Genomic DNA, 26709 nt, shown 5'->3' with positions numbered 1-26709 from the left:
ATGTCCTTGGAGAACATGAAAGATCTACAGCTGGAAGAAAAATACCCACAACCAGAAACCAAAGAAGTGAATGGAATCCTCATGGCCAAGGCGATAAGTGATAATTGGGACAAAATCTGGAATTTCCAAGCAAAACCTGATGATCTCCTCATTGCAACCTATGCAAAGGCAGGTAGGTATGAGAGCATGTCCATCAAGCCAGAGCTAGCAGAGACTGACACCAGAAGTGAGCCTCCTAATTTAAAATACTCAGGGTTTCAACAGGGCTGGCCCCTGGGAAAAGTGTAAAGCAGACTTGCTCATAGGCTGCAGCTCCCTCAGGCCCAGCATCCTCCATTTATTTGGGTCCCTGATAAAGATGTGGACAGAATCCCAAGTCCCTGAAGGCCGGAATGAATTACAAAGCGATTTAAGAGCACAGAATCTGACAGACTGCATAGAAGTTCTTACAGTAAATCTTGCCAGTCCCTGCTCTCACCCATAAGCTCCCCTGGAATTAACCACAGCCCTTGCCTCAAAGAAGCTCCTCCCAGTGGCAGGAGGCAGACGTGGAACTGAGTACTTTTCACCTCAGTATAAAAGTGCTGGTACAGTTGGGTCCAAAACTTATGTGAGGGGGCAGGCGAGGATCTGGGAAAGTGGGGAGGGGGTGACATTTACCAAAGCCTTAGAAAATAATGTGTCTGTGGGAAAATCAAGAATTAGGAAAGTGTCCCAGACTTGTGTAGATAGAGGAATAGGAAATATCCCCACCAGGGGAGACTGTGGTAATGACTAATAATCCCCCTATGTCAGCTGTATTTATAATTTCAAGCAGTGCGACCAAGTGAGGTAATGAACTTTAAGCTGTAACCATTTCAGGAAAGTCACTAGGCACTTGACTCAATAAGAGGACAATGGACAGTCCATAACCAGAAAGATAATCAGAAAAGGACTGTTCACCCACTTCTGTGAAATGTGCTTCCATCCTCACTGGCTGCAAATTCCTCCTTAGCCTCATTGCCTTCTCTCCCACTCAGCATTTGCTGGACAGGACTTACTTAATAAATGTGGGTAGAGGCTCATTGTTAGCAGATTTTAATTTCTCAATAATCTCCTTTTTTCTGTCTAGTTTGCACTGAACACTTCTCTTGCCCAGATATGAACTTAAACCCCTATCTCCCCAGGGCAGAAATTTTGTTTTAGTCCACCCTGGAAATTATGGAACCCACCCCAAGGCCTTTCATCCAAAGGTCCAAAACCGTCCCCCCACCCCACCTCTCCCACCAACTCTCAACTTGCTGTCAGCCCTACTTCCCTCCCACCATGACATGCTGCCTTTATCTTAGCTTATAAGGTTCTACAGCTGGCAAGCCCTACCCCCACATGAAGGGGACATTCTATTGCTGCTTCCATTCCTTATTGCAAAGCTATAGGTATTCCTAGCTATAGGAATTCCTCCTCAGCTGAGCCCTCCTGAGCCCTCTGCAGTCGGTCAGCCCTCCCGTTCTGAACTGCTGTAGCATTTAGCACTCCTCTACAGCCCTTCCTTTGAACCATTTATCTCTCAGTGATCTGGGTATATGTCTCCCATATCAGTTGTTAGTACTACCAGGCTTAGCTGCATGCCACAGAGACCCCAAAACTAGTGATGAGGAAAGTAGATATTTGGTGGAGAATTAGCTCTCTCCCCGACAGCCCAGCTTTTTACTTACCCACATGTTCGTTTACACACCTCTTCTGCACTGGTTAGGATTCAATTTAGGATCCAGATGTTGGAAAATCCAAAATAAAGCAAATGAAAAATTAATCTGAAGGGATTACATGGTGGTTACACTGATTATCAGCAAACCAAACTCTTTGTTTCTGCTCCATCATCTCCATAGTCCTATATGACTGCTTCCGTCACGTGCACATCCAAAGAGCAGCAAGTTTTGCTTTTTTGTTTGTTTTTTGAGACAGGGTTTTATTCTGTTGCCCAGGCTGAAGTGCAATGTCATGAATACATCCTACTTCAAGTTCAAACTCCTAGGCTGAGTTGATCCTCCTGTCCCAGCCTCCCAAGTATCTCAAACTGCAGGTGTGTGCCAGGCTAATTTTTCTATTTTTTGTAGAGATGGAGAGGGTCTCTCCATGGTGCTCAGGCTGGTCTCAAACTTCCAGTCCCAAGTGATCTTCTCACCTCGGCCTCCCAAAGTACCAGGATTATAGTGAGTCACTGAGCTCAGCAAATTCATGAATGGATCAAGCCATAGAAAGAAATAAGATGGCTGGATGCAGTGGCTCATATCTGTAATCTCAGCACTCTGGGAGGCCAAGGCAGGTGGATTGCATGAGCTCACAGATTCAAGACCAACCTGACCAAGAGCAAGACCCCCATCTCTAAAAATAGCCAGGCATTGTGGTGGGTGCCTGTAGTCCCAGCTACTTGAGAGGCTGAGGCAAGAGAATCGCTTCAGCCCAAGAGTTTGAGGTTGCTGTGAGTCATGATGCCAAGGCACTCAAGCCAGGGGCAATAGAGTAAGACTCTGTCTCAAAATAAATAAATAAAATAATGTCTTTTGCAGCAACATGCATGCAACTGGAGACTATTATCCTAAACAAAGTATCTCAGGAATGGAAAAACAAACACCACATGTGCTCTCTAGTTATTGGGAGCTAAATGACAAGCACACACAGGCATAAAATAATGTAAAGGTCATTGGAATCCAAGTGGGGGGCAGCATGGAATGGAGTGAGAGGTAAAAACTCATCTATCAGGTACAATGAACACTATTATGGTGATGGGCATACTAGAAGCCCCAACTTAGACGTTATACAAGGTATCCAGGTAACAAAAACATTTGTACCCCCTTAACATTTTGAGTTTCTATTTCCTTGCTTATTTTTTATTTTTATTTCTTTATCTTTTGTTGTTGTTGTTGTTATTGAGACAAGAGTCCCACCCTATGCCCTGAGCAGACTGCAATGGTGTCATAGCTCACTGCAACCTTGGTCTCTGGCTGTGGGCAATCCACTGCCTCAGCTTCTGGAAGCTGCTGGGATTACAGGAGCTCACCACAGCACCGGCTGGGTTTTTCATTTTTTTAGGAGCCGAGGTTTCACTCTCACTCAGGCAAGTCTCAAACTCCTGAGCACAAGCAATTCTCCCTCCTCAGTCTCCCACAGTGCTGGTATTACTGGTGTGAACCATCTCTCCCAGCTTGAATTGTTTTTAATGAAATAATTGCAGTGAGAAAAAACAGTAGCAAGGAGGTAAGAAGGAAGAAATAATGTCACTTTCTCTCCCTTTAAAGACAAGTTCCCTGAATTTAGTGGCATGGCCCCATTTGGCTGCAAGAAAGACTAGAAAATGTCACCTTGAGCCAAGCAGGCACATGCTCAGAGACTCTGAGACTCTGTTAAGTTGTAAGAGAAGGGAGGCATGAATAGTAACTATGCAAGAAGCAGTCTCTGTCACATCTTATTCCTCCCCTCCAAAATAGCTCCAAGCTTGTTAGCACAGGTGCAAAGGCTAATTCATCTATATATCTCCCTGCTTTCATTTGATTCAATATTCATTCAATCAAGCTACATTTCTTGGGCTTAAAGGCCTGTGCCTCTAAAGGTATGAGGGAAAAGAGAACAAAAGGATGAGGCCCTCCCTGTGCTTAGCTCTCAGGGCTGCAAGAAAGCAGATAGTAAGCGGGCCATCATGAGGAGCACAGGGCCACCGGTGCACACAGGAGAGGTCCTGCCCACACTGGGTGGCACATAGAAGCCCTACCCATCCCGGTTAACACAAAAAAACCCTGCCCTCCCTGGGCGGCAAGTTGAAGCACCATCCACCCACTCTTGGTGTCAGCCAGAAGCCCTACCCATGCTGGTAGCGGGTGCAGGGAGTGGCCAACAGAGACGATTCTGCTCCACACCGAGCAAACGTGAATTTAACTGAATACCCAAATAATCCAGGAAATAGAATTAAACTGTGTGGCAAATGTCTGGAATAGAAAATAACTAATACTTCTAGGCACAACCTGGACACAAGAGATTGTGGACATGATCCAAAATGATGGGGATTTGCAGAAGTGCCAGCGAGCCAACACCTTTGACCGGCATCCTTTCATCGAGTGGACTCTGCCCTCTCCCCTCAACTCGGGTAAGTTCGCAACCACTGCCCTGGGTTAGTTTTCATCTGAAAGGAAAAATCACTTCCACAATCTGCCTTTTAGAAATTAATGCCAAATGGAACTGGGAAGGGGTTTAAAGGGGTTTTAGGTCAAAATAGATTGGGGTAAAAAAAACTTCCAAATTCCTTTCCTAAGATGTATGATGTGGCAGCATCAGACAGCACATCCCTACTGCTGTCTACTTATAAGACAGTGCATGGGGACTGGGGACACAGCATCCAGTCAGTAAGACCACATTCCGGTGTCACTGTGCTACCTGCTCATGCCGCATTGTCTTCAAATATATTTTATCTATAACCTGTCTACTAGGGAATGCTAAATTATATTATTAAAAAATGCTTAGAAATGCATGACATAACACCCTTGAAGAGTTTGTAATCAGGTTGGAAATAAAGGACATATTTTTATAAAGTAAGTAGTAACAGATAGTTTCCTCAGTGGGAGACAACCCTATGGTGAGAATGCATAGACTTGAAAATCAGTCCAGCTTTCAACATGGGTTTGAATTCTCATCTGGGTGACCTGGAGCAAGTTATTTAGCATTTCCAAACTTACTATTTCTTCATTTGTAAAATAGTAATAACTAACATATATGGAAAACATGTTATTTATTGTGCTGATTATTCCAATAATTTGTTGAAAAGTTTATCTTTTACACCCATTGAATAGCATCTACCCCCTTGCCAAAATCAATTAAGCATATATGCCAGACTACACAATTTTGATCACTGTAGCATTATAAGTTTTGAAATTAAGTAGATACTACACAGTATAAGTCCACTCGACTTTTCCTTCTTATTTTTGCTTTAGCTATTCTTAGATCTTTATATTTCCATATAAATTTAGAACCAAGTTGCCAATTTCTGCCAAAACAAACAAGCAAAAGAACAAAAATCTGCTGATATGGGCTTGCACCAAATCTATAAATCCATTTGGGAATATTTAAACCCTAAGAAAATTGAGTCTTTAGTGAATGAAAGTGGTTTATCTCTCCAATTATTTAGATCTTTTTAAATTTTCATCAGCAACGTTTTATAGCTTTCATATTAAGTCTGGCACATCTTTCGTTAAATTCAACCCTAAGCATTTTTTATTTTATGGTATTATAAATGGCATTTTTATATTTTGATTACTTGTTGCTAATATATTGAAATACAATTGATTTTTGTCTTTGACCATGTAACCTACAACATGGCTATTAGTTCTAATAGATTTCTTGTACATTCCATTGGGTTTTCTACAATAAGACAGTCTCTTCCGTAAATAACCAAAATTTTACTTTTTCTTTGCCTTGTCCTGATATCTATGATTTCTTTTTCTTGCATTATTGCACTGTCTAGGACTCCCAGTGCAATGCTGGATAGAAATCACACAAACAAACATCCTTGCTTGTTTCTGATCTCAGTGGAAAAGCATACAGTCTTCTACCATTAAGTATGATGCTCTTTCCCAGACTGAAGAAGTCCTCTTCTATTCCTTGTTTTCTTTGAGTTTTAAATCACATATCAGTGTTGGATTCAGTCAAATGCATTTTGAGTTGGGAATGTAATTCACTTACTTTTATTTATTACTTGTGTAGGGCTATAAATTTTTATGTGATCACTAGGCTAAAATGCATTTGGTTTTTGATATGTAGTATTTTCATTACATTTTACCACATTTTTAAAATTTTTTCTAATTTTATATCAGAAATATTTAGTAGATACTTTTAATTTCCCAATGCAAGTATCTTTTAAAATTTTGGCTGTAGGTTTTATTGCACTGTGATAACAGAATATTGTTTGTAAAATTCCAACTTTATGAAAATCTTTATTTTACTTGTGCCTTAATATTTGATCACTTTTTGTGAATTTTCTATGTGCACTTTAGAAGTAAGCAAAATCTCTATTACCCAAAAGATCTGATATGTTTTTTATGTTGTTTCACTCTTTGGTAACTTTTCTTTTTTTGCCCACTAGACCTGTTTTTGCACTGAAAGTGAAAATATACTATTATTAATGTGTTTCTATTTCTCTTTGCATCTGCTGTGGGTTTTTTAAATTTATACATATTTACATATTGTGAGGTACACATGATCATCTTTCACACAGATAGAATATATAATGATCAATTCAGGGTATGTGTGGTATCTATCACCTTGAGTATTTAACATTTCCATGTGTTGGGAAACATTTCAAGTCCTCTTTTCTAGCTATATTGAAATATATAATACACTGTTGCTAATCGTAGTCACCCTACTCTACCACTGAACATTAGAACTTACATCTTCTATCTAACCATACATTTTAACCATTAGCCAACCTCTCTCCATTCCCCCTGTCCACCCACAGACCTTTCCAATCCTCTGGTATCTACCATTTTATTCTCTACATTGATGAGATTAACTTTTTAGCTTTCATATATGTTTCTTTTTGTGCCTGGCTTATTTCATTGAACATAATGGCCTCCAGTTCCATCCATGTTGCCACAAATGATATAATTGTATTCTTTTTATGGCTGAGTAGTATTCCATTGTACATATACACCACATTTTCTTTACCCATTTGTCCAGTGATGGACAGTTACATTGACTCCATATTTTGGCTATTGAGAATACTGCTGTGACAAACACTGGAGTGCAGGCATCCCTTTGATACACTGTTCTCCTCTCTTTTCATAAACATCTAGTAGTGAGAGTGCTATAATAGTTCTACCGTTAGTTCTCTGTGAAATCTCTATATTGTTTTCCATAGTGGTTATGTTCATTTATATTCCCCTTCTCTGCATTCACACCATCATTTGTATATTTTATCTTTTAATAATGGCAATTCTAACTGGAAGAAAATAATACCTCACTGCTGTTTTCATTTGCATTTCCCTGATTTGTAATGTTGAATATTTTTTCATATACCTGTTGGCCATTTGTGTGTCTTCTTCTTCAAAATGTCTAGTCGTGTCTTATTGCTCACCTTTTAATGGGATTATTTATTTTTTACTGTTTAATTGTTTGAGTTCCTTGTATATTCTTGACATTAGCCTCTTGTCAAATGAATAGTTTTCAAATATTTTTTCTCTCGTTCAATAGATTTTCTCTTCATTTTCTTGTTTCCTATGCTATGAAGAAAGCTTTACATTTACTATGGTCCCATGTATCTGTATTTTTTTTTTTTTTTGTCTGTGTGTTTGAGGTCTTAGCCATAAAATCATTACTAGACTAATACCCTAAAGTGTTTTCTCTGTTTTATTCTAGGAGTTTTATAGTTTTAGGTCTTATATTTAAGTCTTTGATCCATTTTGAGTTGACTTTTCTATACAGTGAAAGATAGGGGGTCTAGTTTCATTCTTCTGCATATAAATATCCAATTTTCCCAGCATCATTTATTGAAGAGAGTATCCTTTCCCCAAGTACATTCTTGGTATTTTTGTTGAAATCAGCTGGCTATAAATACATAGATTTATTTCTGGATTTTCTACTCTCTGCCCTTGTTCTATGTATCTGTTTTGACATAAACACCATGCTGTTTTGGTTACTATAGCCTTATAATATATTTTAAAGATAGGTAGTGTGATGCCTCCAGCTTTATTCTTTTTGCTCAGGATTGTTTTTGTTGTTCTGGATATTTTTTAGTTCTATACAAATTTTAGGATTTTTTTTATAATTCTATGAAAAAAAGACAGTAGTATTTTGATAGGGCTTGCATTAAATCTGTAGATTTCTTTGGGCAATATGGTCATTTTAATGATATTATTTCTTCCAATCCATGAGCATGAGATATATTTCCATGTGTTTGTGTCCTCTTCAATTTCTTTCATCATTGTTTTGGAGCTTTCCTTGTAGAGATCTTTTATCTCCTTGGCTAAGTTTATTTCTAGGTGTGCTATTTTGTTTTTATAGCTTTGGTAAATGGGATTACCTTCTTGATTTCTTTCTTCACTAGTTCATTACTGTATAGAAATGCTACTAATTTTTTGCATGTTGCTTTTGTCTTCTGCAATATTACTGAATTTATTAATCAGTTCTAAGGGTTTACTGGTGAAGTCTTTATGTTTTTCTGATATAACAGCATATCATCAGCAAAGAAAAACAATTTGAATTATTCTTCTCCAGTGTGCCTTTTATTTATTTCTTTGGCTTGATTGCTCTGGTTAGGACTTCTGGTACTGTATTAAGTAGAAATGGTGAAAGTGGGCATCCTTCTCTTGTTCCAAATCGAGGAAAAGCTTTCATCTTTTCCCTATTCAGTGTGGTGTTAGCTGTGGGTTTATAATGTGTGACCTATATTACATTGAGGCATGTTCTTTCTATGCATAGTTTTTTTCTATGCAAGTTTTTATTATGAAAGGATGCTTTTTCTGTATTTGTGATGATTATAAGATTTTTATCTTTTGTTCTGTTGATGTGATATGTCACATTTATTGATTTATGTATGTTGAACTACATTTGTATCCCTGAAATAAATCCTACTTAATAGTGGTGTATTTTTTATATGCTGTTAGATTATACCTACTATTATTTTGTTGAGTATTTTTGTATCTATGTTTATGAGGAATATGAGCCTGTGGTATTCTTTTTTTGTTGCATTCTCATCTGGTTTTGGAATCAGGGTAATGCTGGCCTCGTAGAATGAGTTTGAGAGAATTCATTTATCTTCAGTTTTTTGTAATAGTTTTAGGAGAACTAATGTTAAACTTCTTATTAAAAATTTGATGGAATTCAGCAGTGAAACCATCCAGTCCTGAACATTTCTTTGTTGGGAGACTTTATTACTGCTTTGATCTCATTACTTGTTAGTGGCTTGTTTAAGTTTTCTATTCTTAATTCACTCTTGGTAGGTTATATTTGTCCAGGAATTTATCCATTTCCTCTAGGTTTTCCAGTTTGCTAATGCATAGTTGTTCATAGTAGTCTCTTTTTACATTTTGTATCTGTAGGTATCACTTGTAATCTCCTTTTTCATTTCTGACTTTATTTGGATCTTCTTTTTTTCTTTGTTAATATAGGAAATACTTTATTGATTTTGTTTCTATTTACAACTATTCATTTTACCAATTCTTTGATTTTTTTCTTAGTCTCCATCTCCTTTAGTTCTGCTCTGATCTTTATTATTTCCTTTCTTCTACTAATATTGGGTTTGTTTTGTTCTTGCTTTTCTACTTCCTTGAGGTGTGTCATTGGATTGTTTATTTGAGATCTTTCTACTTTTTTGATGTATGTGCTTTTTGTAATAAACTTTCTTCTTAGCACTGCTTTTTCTGTATCTCATAGATTTCAGTATGATATGTGTCAATTTTCATTTGTTTAATGAAAGTTTTTATTTACTCCTTAATTTCTTCCTTGGTCATTAGGAAAATGTTTAATTTTCATGTGTTTGTATAGTTTCAAAGTTCCAATTGTTACATGTTGGTCTGATCACATGCTTGATATGATTTTAATTTTTTTTTAATTTGTTGAGTTTTTTTGTGTTTGAACATATGGTCCATACTGAAGAATGAATGTTTCGTCAACTAATAAGAAGAAAGTATGTCCTGTAGCTATTGGGTGAAATGTTTTGTCAATGTCTTCTAGGTTCATTTGGTCCAATGTATAGTTTGAAGTCAGTGTTTCTCAGTTGATTTTATGTCTAGATGATCTTTCTAATGCAAACAGTGGGATGTTGGAGTCCTTGACTATTACTTATCAGAGTCTACCTCTCCCTTTAAATCAAATAATATTTGCTTTATATATCTGGGTGTTCTGGTGTAGTTGGGTGCATATATGTTTGAAAATTAATCCCTTTATCATTATGTAATGACCTTATTTGTCTCTTTTAACTTCTTTTGACTTATAGTCTATTTTTGGGTGGAGGGAGGGTGATTGGAGGGATCACTTCTATGGTTTATCTTATAGGGGTACAAGTGAATCTTTCTAAGAGTAGAGTATGAACATCTTAACACAATAACTAGGAGAATGACATGAAGGCTATATTGACCAGTTTGATGAAAATATTTCATATTGCATATGAAAACACCACACTGTACCCCAGAATTGCATTACATAGTTATCATTTAATTAAAAAATAAATAAATAAAAATAAAGTCTATTTTATCTCATATAGGATAACTATTTCTACTCACCTTTGGTTTCTGTTTCCATGAAATGTCTTTATCCATCTCTTTACTTTTTGTCTATACATGTCTTTACAGGTGAGATGAGTTTCTTGTAGGCAGTATAAAGTGGCATCATATTTCTTCATCCATTTAGGCAGTCTATATCTTTTCAATGGAAAGTTTAATCTGTTTACATTCAAGGTTTTATGAATCTGTGAGGGCTTATTCCTGCCATTTTATTAATTGATTGCTGCTTGTTTCATACATCATTTGTTCCTTTTTATCTTTTTTATTTTTGTCATTGTGGTTTGGTGGTTTTCCATAGTGTTAATATTTGGGTCCTTTCTCCTCATTGTTTGCATATTTGCTTTACAAGTGGTTTTTATATTTTCTTGTGATGCATATAGTGTTCTTTCACTTCTGAGTATAAGACTCCCTTAGGTTTTTCTTATATAACTGGTCAAGTGATGAATTCCCTCAGCTTTTGTTTGTCCTCTATTTATAAAGGATAACTGTGCTACATATAGTATCCTTGGATGCAAGGTTTTTTTCTTTCAGCACTTTGAATATATTATCCCATACTCTCTTGGTGTGTAAGGTTTCTGCTAAGAAATTTACTGTTATTCTACCTTTATAACTGAATAGCCACTTTTCTCAAAGAGAAGATCTTTTCATTTTGTATACATCTGACAATCTCTGGGCCCACTGTGTCTGGATATCCAAATCTCTCCGTAGATTTGAGAAGTTTTCATTCATTATTTTGTTGAATGGTTTCTCTAACACTTTTGTTTTCTCTTTAACTTCTGGAACTCCAAAAATTCAAATATTTCATTGCTTTGTGATATTCCATATGTCATGCATGTAGGCTTTGCTCCTTTTTTATTCTTTTTTTTTTTTCTGAGTGAGTTAGTTCAAAAGACTGGGCTTCATAGTCTCAGATTCTTTCTTCTACTTAATCTAGTCTATTGGGGATTTTTTTTTTTTTTTGAGACAAAGTCTCAATATGTTGCCCTGGGTAGAGTGCCATGGTGCCACAGCTCACAGCAACCTCAAACTCTTGGGCTTAAATGATTCTTCTTATCTCAGGTGCCTGCCACAATGCCCGACTATTTTTTGGTTATAGTTGTCATTGTTTGGCAGGCCTGGGCTGGATTTGAACCTGCCAGCTCTAGTGTACGTGGCTGGCACCCTAGCCTCTGATCTACAGGTGCTGAGCCTTTATTGGGGATTTAGAGAGGAGGTGTCCTCATTTTTTAAAGACTGGATCTCAGTATGTTGCCTAGGCTGGCCTTGAACTCCTGGCCTCAAATAATCCTCCCATCTCAGTTTGCTGGGTTCCTGTGATTACAGGTATGAGCCACTGCATCTGGATCATCTAGTCTTTTTGAAAATTTCAAATGTATTTTGTATTTCAGTTAATGAAGTCTTCACTTCCAGAAATCTATTTTGTTCTTTTTTATGATATCTATCTCTAAGGTGAATTTTTCATTCATATTATTTCTTTGTTGGAACCTATAAAGTTTACACATTATCCTTCTATCCAGGCCTTCACCCTCATTAACTTTTAGTTCTAGTATTATTTAATGTAAAATATTCACCATTAGTCCTTTTGATAAAATTTTCCCATTCATCTCTTGGTTGAATTAAATTTATCCTAGCAGATTGCTCAGGAAAGGCATATGTATACTGTATTCTCTGACTTCTTGTACATTTAAAACTTTTATTTATTATTTTGATACTTGAAGCAGAGCTTGCCTGAGCATAGCTTTCATTCACACATTTTCCCCTTAAGTTTCTTTAAAATGCTACTCCATTGTTTTCTTGCTTTGTGTGCTATTTTTTGAGAAATCTGAGGCCAGTTTAACTTTCTTCACTTTATGATTTATTTCGTCTTTTACCTGGAGGCCCTAAGAATTTTTTTCCTTAGCATAAAAGAAAATAACATTTTTATGTTTAAGAATTGATAATTACAAATCAACTTTCCCTGATACTCCATGTTAAGATGTAAATGAAGGGTTTTTTCCTAGAAACCTTCAGATTATAAGTTTAAATATTAGTTCCATTTACTGTTTTTATTTACTTTTCAGGGACTCTGATTTATACTAATATTAGACATTCTTTACCTTTCTTCTGAACACTTTTACATCTTTCTTTATCTTATTGTCATTCTCTTGGTTGCTCTCTTGCTTTTTTTCAATGGACTTTGTAAATTCATTTTTTAAACTACTTTTAGCAGATATGGGTAGAATAAAGGTTTATATTTGATTAACTATACTTAATTTCAACTAGCAAGTTTCTTTGTATTTTTTTATTTCAAAAATTTACAGGATACAAGTATTTTTTGTTACATAGATGAATTATATCATGCTGAAGTCAGGACTTTCAACTTTCCCATCTTAGTTTTTCAATATACATTATGCCACTTTAGGACCATATATATCCCTCATTTAGCTTCCACTTATATGTAAGTGAGAATGTGTGGTATTTTGTTTTCTATCCCTGATAATGGTCTCAAGTTCCAACCAAGTTGCTGAAAAGACATTATTTTGTTGCTAAGCAGTTCTCTCTCTCTCTCTCTCTCTCTCTCTCTCTCTCCATATATATATGTCCATTTATATATACACACAAAAAAATATTTTCTTTATCCACTCATGAATTGGTGAGCACTTAAGTTGGCTCTGTATCTTTGCAATTGTGAATTGTGAATTGTGCTGTGATAAACATTCAGGTGCAGATGTCTTTTTATAAAATGACTTCTTTTCCTTTAGGTAGATACTTACTAGTGGGGTTGCTGGATTAAATGATACGTCTACTTTTAATTCTTTTAGAAATCTCCATACTGCTTGTATAGTAATTTACTAGTTAACATTCTCACTAATAATATAAAAGTATTCCCTTTTCATCACATCTGTACCAACATTTATTGTTTTTTACTTATTAATAATGGCCATTCAGAGATGGGTAAGGTAGTATCTCACTGGTATTTGGTTTTAACCTTTTGGCTATAAACAACATGTACAAGCATTCAAACAAAATGTTCAGTAGGTGCAAATGATGCCTGTAGTTGTTGTTCACTTTGCAAACAAAAACTTGATGGCACATGTTACTGTTATGTTACCCGACTTGACTTTGTAAACCTCATATGTTTCATTCTCAATATTTTTCATAGTTGTACCTGAAATAATTTGTACAAAAAGTGGAAACTGAAACAAACTTTGGTGAATTATTTTGATTAGTAAAAAAATCAAAAAACAACCAGTAGCATTCCATATATCCTACCACTGGTTGCTGTGATCACTGCATGCCTCAATTGGCATATTTCATTTCTAAGTACTCCACAATCCATGCGTTAGTTTGCATTTCTCTGATAATTAAAGATGTTGACAATTTTTTCGTGTTTTTTTGTTTGGTTTTTTGTTTTTTTGCCACTTGTCCATCTTCATTGGAGAAAAATCTGTTCCTACCTTTTCCCAAATTTTGATGGGGTTATTTGTTTATTGCTTACTTGTTCATTTGAGTTCTTTGTAAATTATGGTAATTAGCCCTTTGTCAGATGTAGACTTTGTGAATATTTTCTCCCAGTCTGTAGGTTGTCTACTTACTCTGTGGATTATTGTTTTTGCTGTGGAGAAACCTTTTAGTTTAGTTAAGCTCTATTTATTTATTTTTGTTGTTCCTGCAATTTCTTTTGGAGTCTTGTTCATAAATTTTCTGCCTAGCCCCAATGGCTAGAAGAGTTTTTCCTACATTTTTTTCAGAATTTTTATAGTTTCACTTCTAACATTTAAGCCTTGAGTTAATTTTTATATATGGTTAGAGATAGGAATCCAATGCTATTCTTCTGCATGTTACTATTCAGTTTTCCCAGAATCATTTACCAAGTAGGTGGTGCTATCCCCAGTGCATGTTTTTGTCTACATTGTCAAAAGTCAGCTGGTTATAGCTAAATTGTTTTGTATCTGGGTTTGCTATTCAGTTCCATGGGTCTATGTGTCTACCTTTATCCCAGTACTTTGCTTTTTGGTTACTACAGCTTTGTAGTATAATTTGAAATCAGGTAATATGATACATCAAGATTTCTTCTTTTTGCTTAGGATTTCTTTGGATATTTGGGCTCTTTTTTAGTTCCGTATGAACTTATTTTTCTAGATCTGTGAAAAATATTGACATTTTGATAGAAACTTCAGTGAACCTGTAAATCACTTTGGGAAGTATAGTTATTTTAACAATGTTGATTCTTCCAATTCAGGAGCATGAGACATTTTTCCACTTGCTTGTGTCATCTATGACCTCTTTAATCAGTGTTTTGTAGTTCCCCTTGTAGAGATCTTTCACTTCCATGATTAAGTATATTCCTAAGTATTTTATTTTCTTTGTAGCTATTATAAATGGTATTATGTTCTTGATTTGACTCTCAGCTTCATTGTTATTAGTATATAGAAATGTTATTGAATTGCATATATTGATTTTGTAACCTAAGACCTTACTAAATTTATTTATCAATTCTAAGAGTCTTTTGGTTGAGTCTTCAAGGTTTTCTACATAGAAGAAAAAAGGCATAGTTTGACCACCTCTTTCCTTATTTGATGTCCTTTTTATTTTCTCTTGCCTGATTGCTCTGGCTAGGATTTCCAGTACTGTGTTGAAGAATAGTGATAACAATGTCTTGTTCCAGTTGCGGGGTGGGGGGGAAGGGAATGTGTTCAGCTTTTCCGTATTCAGCATGATGCTGGCTGTGGGTTTGTCACATTTGGCTTCTATTATTTTGAGGTATTTTCCTTCTATGCCTAGTTTGTTGAAGGTTATCATCACAAATGAGTGCTGGATTTTATTGAATGCACTTTGTGCATTTATTGGATAACTATATGGTCTTTGTTTTTACTTCTGTTTATATGGTGAATCACATTTATTGATTTGCATGTATTGAGTCATAGTTTCAACCCTGGAATGATATCCACTTGATCATGATGAATTATCTTTTTGATGTATTTTTGAATTTGTTTTGCTAGTATTGATATTGATTTGCAGTTTTATTTTTTCATTACATCTTTTCCTGGCTTTGGTATCAAGGTGATACTGACCTTGTAGAATGAGTTAGGGAGGATTCCATCCTTCACAATGTTATGGAACATGACATGTTAAGTAGAATAGGAGCTGGTTCTTATTTGTAGGTGTGGTAGAATTTGGCTATAAATAAGAATGAAGAAATTATCTAAAGAGATAGATAACATAAGAAAAGATATAACAGAACTTAAATGAAAAAGTCATTTTAGGAATTTCAAAATTTTAACAACTTTCTAGGCTAAGCAAATAAAATAATTTCAGTGCTTGAAAACAGGTTTCCAAATGAATCCAGTCAGTTAAAAAATGTAGCAAAAAGATTAAGGAAGAGTGAACAATCACTGTGAGAAATACGGAAGTAAGCAAAATGAGCTAATATAAGAATCAGGTATCCCAGAAGGAGAAGAAGAAAAAGCAAAAAGCATGGAAAACAAATTTGATGGAATAATTGATGACAACTTCCCTGGTATCACTAGAGATTTAGATATCCAGATTTGAGAGGTCATTGAACCCACCTGGAAGACTTATAGCAAATAGAATATTACCAAGGCAGACAGTCAACAGGCTGGCCAAAATCAAAGTGAATGAGGAAATCCTACAAGCTTCAAGACAAAAGCAGAAAGTTACTTAGAAAGGAAACCCCATCATTTGAACTGCAGAGTTCTCCACAGAGACCTTATAAACCAGAAGGGTTTGAATTTCCCTATTTAGTCTTCCTATATAGAATAACTGCATAGAGGTCTTCATAGTAGTCAAAGATGATATTTTGTGTTTCTGTGGTATCAGTTGTAATGTCTTCTTTTTCACTTCTGATTGGGTATATTTGAATTTTGTCTCTTTTATTTTTGGTTAATCTAGCTAGAGGTCTATTGATTTTATCTTTTCAAAGAACTTTTTATTTCATTTATCCTGTGTACTTTTTTTAGTTTTTAGTTTCAATTTCATTTAATTCAGCCACGAGTTTTGTTATTGCTTTCCTTCTGGTAGCTTTGGGTTTTGTTTGTTTTTCTTTTTCTAGTTCCTTTAGGTGTGACACTAGGTTTTTTATTTGTGATCTTTCTGACTTCTTGATGTAAAGATTTAAGACTGGGAATTTCTCTCTTAGCACTGCTTCTGTATGCAAAATCCCAAAGAATTTGAAGCTGGTGTCATCACTGTTGTACAATTTGAAAAATCTTTTGATTTCTATCTTAATTTCATCATTGACCCATGGATTGTTCAGCAGCAATTTGTTTAATTTCCATTACTTTATGTGGATTTGAGAGTTCTTCTTGTAACTTACTTCTACTGTTATCTGAGAGATACATGGAATAATTATTATTTTTCTGCATTGGTTGAGACTTGTTTTATTATCTAACATGATTAATCTTGGGAAAAAAGAGGGAAACAGACATGAAGGCCATTATTTTAGGCAAAGGTCCAATAACATGGCCAAAGTGATTCCAGATGATTGACACAGCAATAATACTGAGTCCATGCAAATGTCTGGCTGAATGATGTGGCCTTATTTCCCAGGTCTGGATCTGGCTAACAAAATGCCTTCTCCTAGAACTTTGAAGACTCATCTGCCAGTTCAGATGCTACCACCTTCCTTCTGGAAAGAAAATTCAAAGGTAAGAAAAGTCAACTCATCAAACAAAGTTTTGATAATTATGGCCAAATGATGTCTTTATGTAAGGATAAACAATCAAAGGAATTAGAAGAGAAATGAGCAGTGGAGCTATAGGGCAGATGGTAGTACAGCCCCACATTCTCACACACTCCATTCTGGATTCACCTTTCCTTCAAAATATCATTTCTAGATGCAACCTTGGAGGTTTTCAGACAAAACCATTCTGATTTCTTCAAGATATTATTTCTAGGTACATACTAGGAGGTTTTCAGACAAAACCATTCTGATTTTCTACCAATAAGACCACTTTCAAAATGGGTTATTAATTAAACAAAGCATGTGTCTCCTAGGGAAGGCTATTATCTTAGTTTAGGTCTTTTAAGAAGCACCTGCCAAAGCAGAGTGAGATGATAAAGAGAACTATTTAGGAGAAAACCTGGGAAATATGGCTTTACATATTTCCAAAATATGATCCTCCTCCTTTCCAGATGATAAATATGATTTTTTTCAGTGTATAGAAACTTGGTCTGACCTTACATGGCTATATGAAGCATTTTTCATGAAGTAAGCTCTCAAGTAGTATTCTACATCTATTTCCTCCATTTTCAAAAAAATTTTTTGATACTTCCAAATTCAGACCCTATAAATGTAGTATACATTGAATATACTAGTATTTTCTTTTAATATTTGCTTCATTAATCTTGAAATTAATGAAATATGGACTGTAAATTAAATATCAATTTATAAATTTTCAATTAAATGTATCAAATTAAACACTTACATCAGCTGGACCAGCACATCTTCTCTGGTGGATAAGCTATTTTGGAAATACGATTGGTGCTGAGAGAGTGAGTTGATTTTTAAAAGTATCTCTCAGATAAGACAACTGCAGAGTCATTTACTTTCTGGACTAAATGAGAAAACCATAAAAGTCAAATCTAGCCAAGATTTTCTCCTCAGTGTAGGGCTCAAACACACAATGCAAGTGATTGCTTTTGACTCTTTCCTTTTTCCGGGTTTCTATGACTCACCAGCTCTTTATTTTGCCAATTTTCTATCTCCAAATAAAGTACAATACCACTGAATAGTTTTCCATGTATCAAAATGGATAACTATTTCTGATTTGCTTCTCTGAGATTAAACCCAGATTATTTTGACTTGTGAAAACATCCTGGTTTATTCCCACCGATAGATATCTTTGCTCAATTCTTTTGCTGCTCAAGAACCAATATTATTTACAAACCCTATAGATGCAATGTCAAAAGACAACCTAAGACCTGGTTAGTCATTACACTAACACTTTCTTTTTGTAAAATCAAGACTTCTAACCAACACAAAAATCTCAATTGCAGGACTTCTCCTTATACTTTTAGATTTGTGGATTATCTGAGTAGGAAACAACTTCAGAGAGATTAGTCTAAGCTTTGCATGTTATGAAGGCTTAGTAATGGTCACTTTTTTTGACATTGGACTCCACATTGAAAGTACATTTAAATATGTTCCCTGTCTGGCCTCAGGCTCATCCTGTTTCCAGATACTCAAACATTACGAAATATGAAATATTATACTAAACATATTTACAGAATAAGATTTTCCAGTTATGTAATGCTTTTTGGTTTCCTAAATGCTTTCATGAATATTAGATAGAAATCCAGCAGCAAGAAAGGGGGCAGACACAGTCGCACCAAAGCTGTGTTCATCTGAGAGAGCAAGGAGGGGATGCAGGTGAGAATGCAAGAGTCTGGGGCAATTTGATAAGAGGAAACTAGGACTGGGTTGTCAGTTGTGTTGGACACAAAAGTTCTATTGAGTAAAGGAGATACAGGACACAGATGCTTGAGAAACTACTCATGTGCTCTTTCTCCCTAACCCTGCTGAGAATTCAGACAGCACTACAGGCTGGGATGGGAGCAGGGTGATGAGGAAGGAAAGGGACAGCAGGACTAGAAGACAGGAGGTCAGGTCTCCCCACCCCTACCACAGACCACACCACTGCCCTTCCTGTAGAAAGACATCATCACCAACAGCTCCAAAGGGGGACTTGGCACTGCCTTCAGGGCTCCTTCAACCTTATCAGCAATGGGAAAGTGGGAGTGATCATTCATCTGAAAGGCTAGGATTCATCTTGTGAAATGAGAATGGATGTCTAACTGCTTTAGCTCCTCCCATCCTATATCCTGGGTAGATTCTCTGCTTAGTGAAAGCCAAGGTGGAGCAGGGGAACCCTCTTTGCACACTGAAAAATACTACGTGCTACAGCCTGAGTGTGCCCCGCTTAAAATTTGCATGTTGAAATCCTAACCCCAAAGTGATAGTATTAGGAGGTGGAGACTGGGGAAATGATTAGGTCACAGGGATGGAGCACTCCTGAATTAGATTAGCACCTTATAAAACATCGTTATCTAGAGGAAGAAGACCACCAGACATAGAACCTGACAGCACCTTTATCTTTTAGGACTGTCCAGCCTCTAAAACTGTGAAGAACAAATTTACAAACAGGCTTTCTAAGATCATGAACCTTGGCAGTGAATAATATTTGGGGTGGGGGGCAGAGGTGTGAGAGGCAGGATCCTGTGGGCAGCACAGTGAAGAGGTGAAGAAGGCAACTCTGGGGCTGTTTCATGCCTCTGACCTGCTGCCACCACCTGGAGCCTGGCCAGGATGCCTGGTGAGGCTGCCACCTGGCTGGAAGAAGGAGGATGTGGTGATTACAGTGTTGTGGAAGTGAGGCGTCTTCTGGAAGAGTGGGGAAAAGATGATTACACAAAGAAGGAGATCTTCCAGAGCACGAGAGACTCCTGACCTGTGGACTTCTCAAAGATAGATCCGGAAAGCCTGAAAGCATATTGGAATGTTCCCAAAAACAGGGAAAGCTCTCATGATGTGTGTCATTGCATCAGGGAACCCCACTGAGAAGCAGAGGAAATCAGGAGCCTCTGGCAGGGAAGTCTGTTTAATGCCAATTACAATGTCCTGGTGTTCATTGTGGGATCAGACCGTGCTATCTTTGTGCTTTGTGATGGGATCTATGCCTGGAAGATCAAGGACTTTTTTGGTCAGTCAAGACAGGTTTGCTGATATAACTCTGGAGGGACCTGTGGGCCCTGCCAAAGGAGAAGGAAGCAAAGAAAAAAATAAAATGAAGCTAGACAAAGGCAAAAAGAAGGAAGGGGATTCAAAATCTTGGGCTTCCAAGGAAGACAATCTAGCAGGAAATAAAAGGGAAGATGTGTGATAGGACAGCCATGGTGCTCTGCAGAGGAACAGGTGGACATGGGATGCTCCTTGCCAGGATGGTGGGGTGGGGACAGACACAGGGAACCACACACCAAATGACATTCTAGTTTCTTCTAGAAATTATCTGCCACATGGTCAGTGTAAGAATTACTGTTTAAAAGCCCTCAAATAAGAAGACAAGTTTTCTAATTAATAATATCAGTCATTGACAAATTCATGTTTACTATAAAAATACCTCACATGGCCACTTGACTGTGTTGTTTCTTCCCACTGAAACTTGCTGAGTCATTGACTCTACTGAGGTTCCATACCCTTCCTCCATGCACCTGTTCTGATCAGGTGACCTGCTGTTTTGATGCTTTTTATTTTCTGTTAATTAAAAGGATAGCAGATTCTAATCAGACAAGTTTTTAAAACTCTTAATTGAATCAGATTCTTCCACTACAAACATCATTTTCATCGCTATAGAAGTAAAGATGCTATGATATCCCTGCAGCAAGCTCTGATACCTAAATGTAGAACCAGGAAGCCAGGGGTGCGTAAATCCCAAATCTCTGCAGGCAGAGCAGAACAGAAAATAATGGCACTTGGAAATCCTGAGCAGTTACCTTGAATTTCTTTTCTTTCCTTTTCTTTTTTTTTTTTTTTTTTTTTTTTTTTGAGACAGAGTCTCACTTTGTCACCCTCAGTAGACTATTGTGGTGTCATAGCTCACAGCAAGCTCAAACTCTCTTCAGCCTCCTAAGTAGCTGGGACTACAGGCACCTGCCATGATGCCAGGCTAATGTTAGAGACACAGTCTTGCCCTGGATCAGGCTGGACTCAAACTCCTGAACTCAAGTAGTCCGTCCGTATCGGCCTCCCAGAGGGCTAGGATTATAGGCATGAGCCACTGAGCCCTGCTCTGCTTTGAATTCCTTTGATTTGAATTGCACTCATCAGTTAAAGAGACCTGTGGTGTGCCTGCCAGGTTTCATGTGGTCTATAAAACCTGTTCTGTTTCCTTATGTAGGAAAGAGTAATGCTGGCCCAAGCGTTTATAGGTTCCATTTAATGTGACAGTTTTAGAGTACGTGAACAGAGAACAAGTAGTGTCCTTTGCAGGGTGTGGCAGAAGATGTGATAGCTTCACTTATTTCTAAGCACTTTTCTTTGGTAGAGTGCCTGAACACGTGGTGTCTCTGTGTGGTCTGAACCACGTGCTATTTTGTCAGTGTCTGGTTTGCTGTTCACATGTTGTGGCCTACTCTGAAGAACATTTATATCTAGGTGTCATTTTTAGGAATTAAAATTCTTTGAGAAAAACTCAATTGTAATTTTAAGAAATTAAAAATAGCACATGTACATGGTTAGAAAATGTGCATATTAAGAATGCTACAAAGTGGAGAAGATAGCCCTCCCCCACTGCCAGGACCTTGTCTCAGTGGAAGTTACTGTTAATGATGTGACCACACCCTCCCCAAAAAGTACATTTATAAGTTTACAGTGAAAATGTATTTTTCTGACTTTCTCTCTGCCTCTCACTCCTCCTGCCGGCTGATTTCAGATTATCTATGTGGCTAGAAATGCCAAGGATTGTCTGGTATCCTACTACCATTTCTCAAGAATGAATAAAATGTTGCCTGACCCTGGTACTTGGGAAGAATATGTTGAGACATTCAAAGCTGGAAAAGGTAAGTGAAAGGAAACTGTAGGTTCATATTTCCTTATTCATGTGGACATTGGAAAAGAATGGTGGTATTCATTGGATCTTGTGAGGAAGAAGATGGTCCATGCAAACTGGGTCATCTGGGGAGACTTTAACAAAGAGACTATTTACAAAAACATAGACAGAGCCAACAAGGGCTGGTACAGTCTTCTGGGGAGAGCACCAGCAGGGAACCTTTGCTCCCCTGAGGCAGGAGAGGACCCCTTGACTGCATTTGGTGCAGAGAGCCACAGTGAGCCAACAGGAAAAATACTAGGGAAATAAATACAATGTTCTCCCTTCCCTTCTGCCTCTACAAGTCTCCCAATAACTCCTGCTGGCAAAGTCCAGCTATAAGCCTGATGGCAAAGGCCCTCTGGACAGTCCCACCAACTCCACCCTTCACTCTCTTTCACCCTGTTCAGTGTCTGTTGACACAGTCCATCCATACTGGGCACTAAGCAGGGTGGAAGGGGGTGAAGGGTGGAGCTGGCAGACCTTCAGAAGATACCCAGAGCACCTCACTTCCTCCCACTTACTATCACAGGGAATGAAGCTGCCCACATGTCTGGTCATTATAGTCTTCTTTTCAAAATCAGCCAGTTAGGAAACAATATTTACTGCACAACATTGACCTATGCATTATGCAATGATGCAAGAAAAATAAGGGTGGTGAATCCCTGGCCATGAGGAAGTAATAAGTTCGAGGGTATAAATATAAACCAAGAAATCCAGAATATTTTTTATCATCTCCCTAAACCCTCTTTTAAAAATCCCTGTCTTCTGCAAATGAGATTTCCGCCTAGGGTCTTTGTCTTCTCTTTTATTTAAGGCATCTGTGCTTGTTTTCCAAGTTTCAAATTAATATTAACATCCCATCTCTCTCCTTCCCCTCAGTGCTGTGGGGCTCCTGGTATGACCACGTAAAGGGATGGTGGGAAGTGAAAGACCAACACCGCATTCTCTACCTATTCTATGAGGACATGAAGGAGGTGAGGGCAGTGTCATCTCCATGAGATCCTCCCACATCCTCAGAGGCAACAAGCCCCAGTTAGGATGCTGGTGCATGGGCCTGCCCACAGAAGACCTCTCAGTGCACGTCCATGACATTTTTTCCACCTCAGTTTCACAGTTTCATCCTCAGAAGCTCTAACTGGTTTGGGGGGGGGGGGTTGTTTTTGGTCTCCTAAATTTTCTTTGCTTCAGTTAAGTTTCCAGAAGATCCCTCTTCCTCAGTTAATAGCACATGCTTTAAAGTCAAGTCAACCTCTGGGATCCTGACACATGGGAGCCATGCTACAAAATGGTGTCATGTCTATTCATGAGATTGTTAGAAAGATTTACACAATGATGTGTGAAAAGTGTACAGAATTGTGTTCAGGAAATGTAACTTCCTTCTCCCTCTTCCACACCTCAAACCCACATCACAAAGTAAAGTTTTATCCATATAAACACTGGTCAGCTTAGTCCCATATAGCAGGGTGGTAGACTGACTTCTTTAATTAAGTCACTGTGTGTGAGTGGCATCACAAATTCACTCTCATAATTCAGTGGGTCATTGTCCTGAAGTTACAAAAATACCTCTTCTGCCCATGCCAAGAAATTTAATCAAAAGCCTTAGCTTCATCTATTTGCACATCTGTTATCAGAGCAAGCATTCACATTTCTGGGTCAACTTGAAATTCCTTTCACTTATTCTTTAGTGATCTCTTGTTCCGCTCAATAGACTCTTTTTGCCACCTCTTGTATGATAGCAAATACTAGCACTCGTCATGCTGCACTCCGCCACCAAGTTTGTTCTCCCCCCAGTGACCTCCCCCAATCTGCCCCAGAGGTATCACTGCTCCTTCCCCCACATCTCCTGGCATCCCCTCTGTGTGCAGGCAGCATGTGCTTTCTCAGGGACGAGCCCCAGTTGTTTGTGTTTATGTCTGATTCCCTTCCTGTAGGATAAGCCTCTTGAGGGCAGGGACAGTCCTCAACTTCGTGTTGCTGCATCTGGGGTAGCACAGTGCCTCGAGTAACAGTCCATTGAGACCTATTATAGAATATATTTGAATTGATCCCTTAGCTCCTTCCTCTCCAAACACTGTTTGTCTCAACAGAACATCATTCCTTATGGAAGACCCAAAATGATTTGTTTGGTGTGACTGTTCACATACAGGACCCAAAGCGGGAAATTGAGAAGATATTGAAGTTCCTGGAGAAAGACATACCAGAGGAAGTTCTGAATAAAATCGTCCATCACACCTCCTTTGATGTAATGAAGCAGAACCCAATGGCCAACTATACCACTTTGCCCACCAGCATCATGGACCACTCCATCTCCCCTTTTATGAGGAAAGGTAGATGAGATTTATATTCTGAGGTGCCAAGTGTGACTCTGTGGTCCCCACGGTCTGCTTGGATTTTCTAGTAATGTTTTGCTCTGTTATTCATTCATGCCAAGCAGCACCACTGTATAATTTTTTGAGAGGCAAACTTCCTTTTTCTCCCCATTCTTTTGTGGGTAGTAAGAGGACATGCTTGCTTCCCCCTGTACTCCTGCTGCAATCACTGAGATTTTGCCTTGTTTTAGGGATGCCTGGGGACTGGAAGAACTATTTCACTGTGGCCCAAAATGAAGAATTTGACAAAGACTACCAGAAGAAGATGGCGGGAAGCACCCTGACCTTCCGCACGGAGATCTGATAATGAGGGAGCCTGTTGTGGACCTTCTTGCTAGATTTTAGCCACTTGAGTTTCCTAATCGTGGAACTTAAAGATACCCCTCCTGCAATCCAGAACTGTTCCACACTATCTGTGGATCCTAAGCCACTGTGATAATACTTCATCAAAGTGCAATTAAATTCTGGGTAGAAAATGTTTAATTAAGTTACACAATCATTTATGTAGACACATACCACATGATAATGCATTCATATGTCCTAAGGCAAAATAAAGGTATCTTAATTCCATCACTAGTTTATAATAGTCTGGCCTCTCAGAGGCAAAATTCAGAAATAGATAAATAAGAATGCAATTTCAGCACAAGAGAAAAATGAACAAGAAAAACAAAGAGAATGAGCACCAGAAAGATATGAAAGAGGATTAGCTTTTACTCTTAACAGTCAATAATGAGAAAACAGAGGATGGTCCAGGTCTGGGAGACAGTAGAATGTGGAAGGGAACATGAAGAAGTGAAGCCAGTGAGCTGGGTCTGACTCAGGAGGCCTCAAACTGAGATAGTCCCACAACCAAGGATAAAGGCATCAGAGTGAGTGATGATGGACCCAGCATGAACAAGAAACCCAAGGCTGGAATACAGAGAAAGATTTTCTTTTTCAGACGGACTTCTTAAAGAAAGAAAGTCTTAAATGAGCTCCAGGAAAAATAAAATAAAATATCCAGTATCTCTTGTACTTTAAGGAAAACTTGAATCCATCTCTGGGAAACATCACTTTTTATACTTCTTTCTAAAAGGGCTCCTAGCAAAGTTGTCAGCACAGCCAGGTTGTTCATCTACACATATAATCATGTTATGTTTCTTCTTTTTTAAAAAGCCCACATCAAGAAAGTATTTGCCATCATTTACACACATTGTACAAAGATCAGTGCATTTTATTTTTAATGTCAGGAACATATATTTTATGGGAGGGGTGATTGCTGTATCACTAAATCATACAGAAAATTGCTGTATCACGAAACCATACAGAAAATTATCTACTATACCCAATAACAAAGTAAGCCCTTTTTGCATTCTTTCATCTTTCCACTTCCTAAGATAAGCATGAAAATAATGATATAGATGTTCTAGTATAGTATTTACTCAGAGTGCTGAGCTATACTGAGAAATAATCCAGTGAACTGAACTAGTGTGATTCAATAGCATATAAACTGTTATCAGTAAACGCCCACAGCAAACATCTTAGGTTCACATTCCAAGAGCTACCTGTAACTTTAAACAGCCGCACACAATAACTCCCAATAGAGATGGAGGACATGGGAGGTATGAGTAGGAATATAGGCAATGGGTCGAGAGTTGACGATTGGGCAAAACTTGCCTTTCTTCCTTTATAAATGGCAAAATTCTTTTTACTTTTATAAAATGAACTCCATTCTTATAGGTAGTATTCTTCATAAATTTCACTCGCAGAAAATATTTCTGTACTTCTCTCTTATAAAGTTCTGCCATTTCCTTTTGAACAATACTTGAAGTACTGTGAAGAAAAAATAATAGTTTAATTCAATTGTAAAATATCTTTGAGGCTGGGTGCTGTGACTTACGCCTGTAATCCTAGCATTCTGAGGCTGAGGAGGATAGATGGTCTGAGCTTAGGAGCTCAAGACCAGCCTGAGCAAGAGTGAGACCCCACCTCTAAAAACAGCCAGGCAGCTAAAAGACAGATAATAAAATGTGTAAAGAAATGAGAGCCTTCATACACTGCTGGTGAAAATATAAAATGCTGGCTCGGCGCCTGTGGCTCAAGCGGCTAAGGCGCCAGCCACATACACCTAAGGTGGCGGGTTTGAATCCCCAGCCCGGGCCCGCCAAACAACAATGATGGCTGCAACCAAAAAATGGCCAGGCGTTGTGGCGGGCGCCTGTAGTCCCAGCTACTTGGGAGGCTGAGGCAGGAGACTCGCTTGAGCCCAGGAGTTGGAGGTTGCTGTGAGCGTGATGCCATGGCACTCTACCCAGGGGGATAGCTTGAGGCTCCATCTCAAAAAAAAAAAAAAGAAAATATAAAATGCTGTTGCTGCTTGGGAAAATAATCTGGCAGTCTCCAAAAATGTTAAATGTCACTCTACCAAAGGTGACAACTACCATTTGACCCAGCAATTCAATTCCTAGGTATATACAATAATATCACTCATTGATAAAAGGAATGAAGCACTGATGTGCTATAGCACAGGGG

The 26709-nt window shown here is 37.8% G+C and overlaps 1 protein-coding gene and 1 pseudogene across 1 annotated transcript; both read left to right on the top strand.

The window, feature by feature from the left end:
* LOC100952100 (sulfotransferase 1C1) lies at window positions 1-24502 on the top strand. The gene is made up of 7 exons (XM_003792901.1): window positions 1-172; window positions 3989-4117; window positions 16791-16888; window positions 21671-21797; window positions 22709-22803; window positions 23976-24156; window positions 24390-24502. The coding sequence occupies exons 1-7, from the start codon at window positions 1-3 to the stop codon at window positions 24500-24502; spliced, it is 915 nt and encodes a 304-aa protein (XP_003792949.1).
* Window positions 18607-20122, top strand: LOC105887279 (annotated as a pseudogene).
* Window positions 24503-26709: the final 2207 nt, after the last annotated feature.

The sequence above is a fragment of the Otolemur garnettii genome, unplaced genomic scaffold (assembly GCF_000181295.1).
Source record: "Otolemur garnettii isolate 467f Iridium unplaced genomic scaffold, OtoGar3 scaffold00062, whole genome shotgun sequence".
In the NCBI taxonomy this organism is placed as follows: domain Eukaryota; kingdom Metazoa; phylum Chordata; class Mammalia; order Primates; family Galagidae; genus Otolemur; species Otolemur garnettii.
Note: the sequence above shows the minus strand (reverse complement) of the source record. Positions and strands in the feature narration are given on the sequence as shown.

Coding starts and splice junctions, on each gene's coding strand:
- LOC100952100 (XM_003792901.1), top strand. CDS start 1: ATGTCCTTGGAGAACATGAAAGATCTACAGCTGGAAGAAAAATACCCA. Junction 173..3,988: donor TGCAACCTATGCAAAGGCAG/GTAGGTATGAGA, acceptor TAATACTTCTAG/GCACAACCTGGACACAAGAG. Junction 24,157..24,389: donor CTCCCCTTTTATGAGGAAAG/GTAGATGAGATT, acceptor GCCTTGTTTTAG/GGATGCCTGGGGACTGGAAG.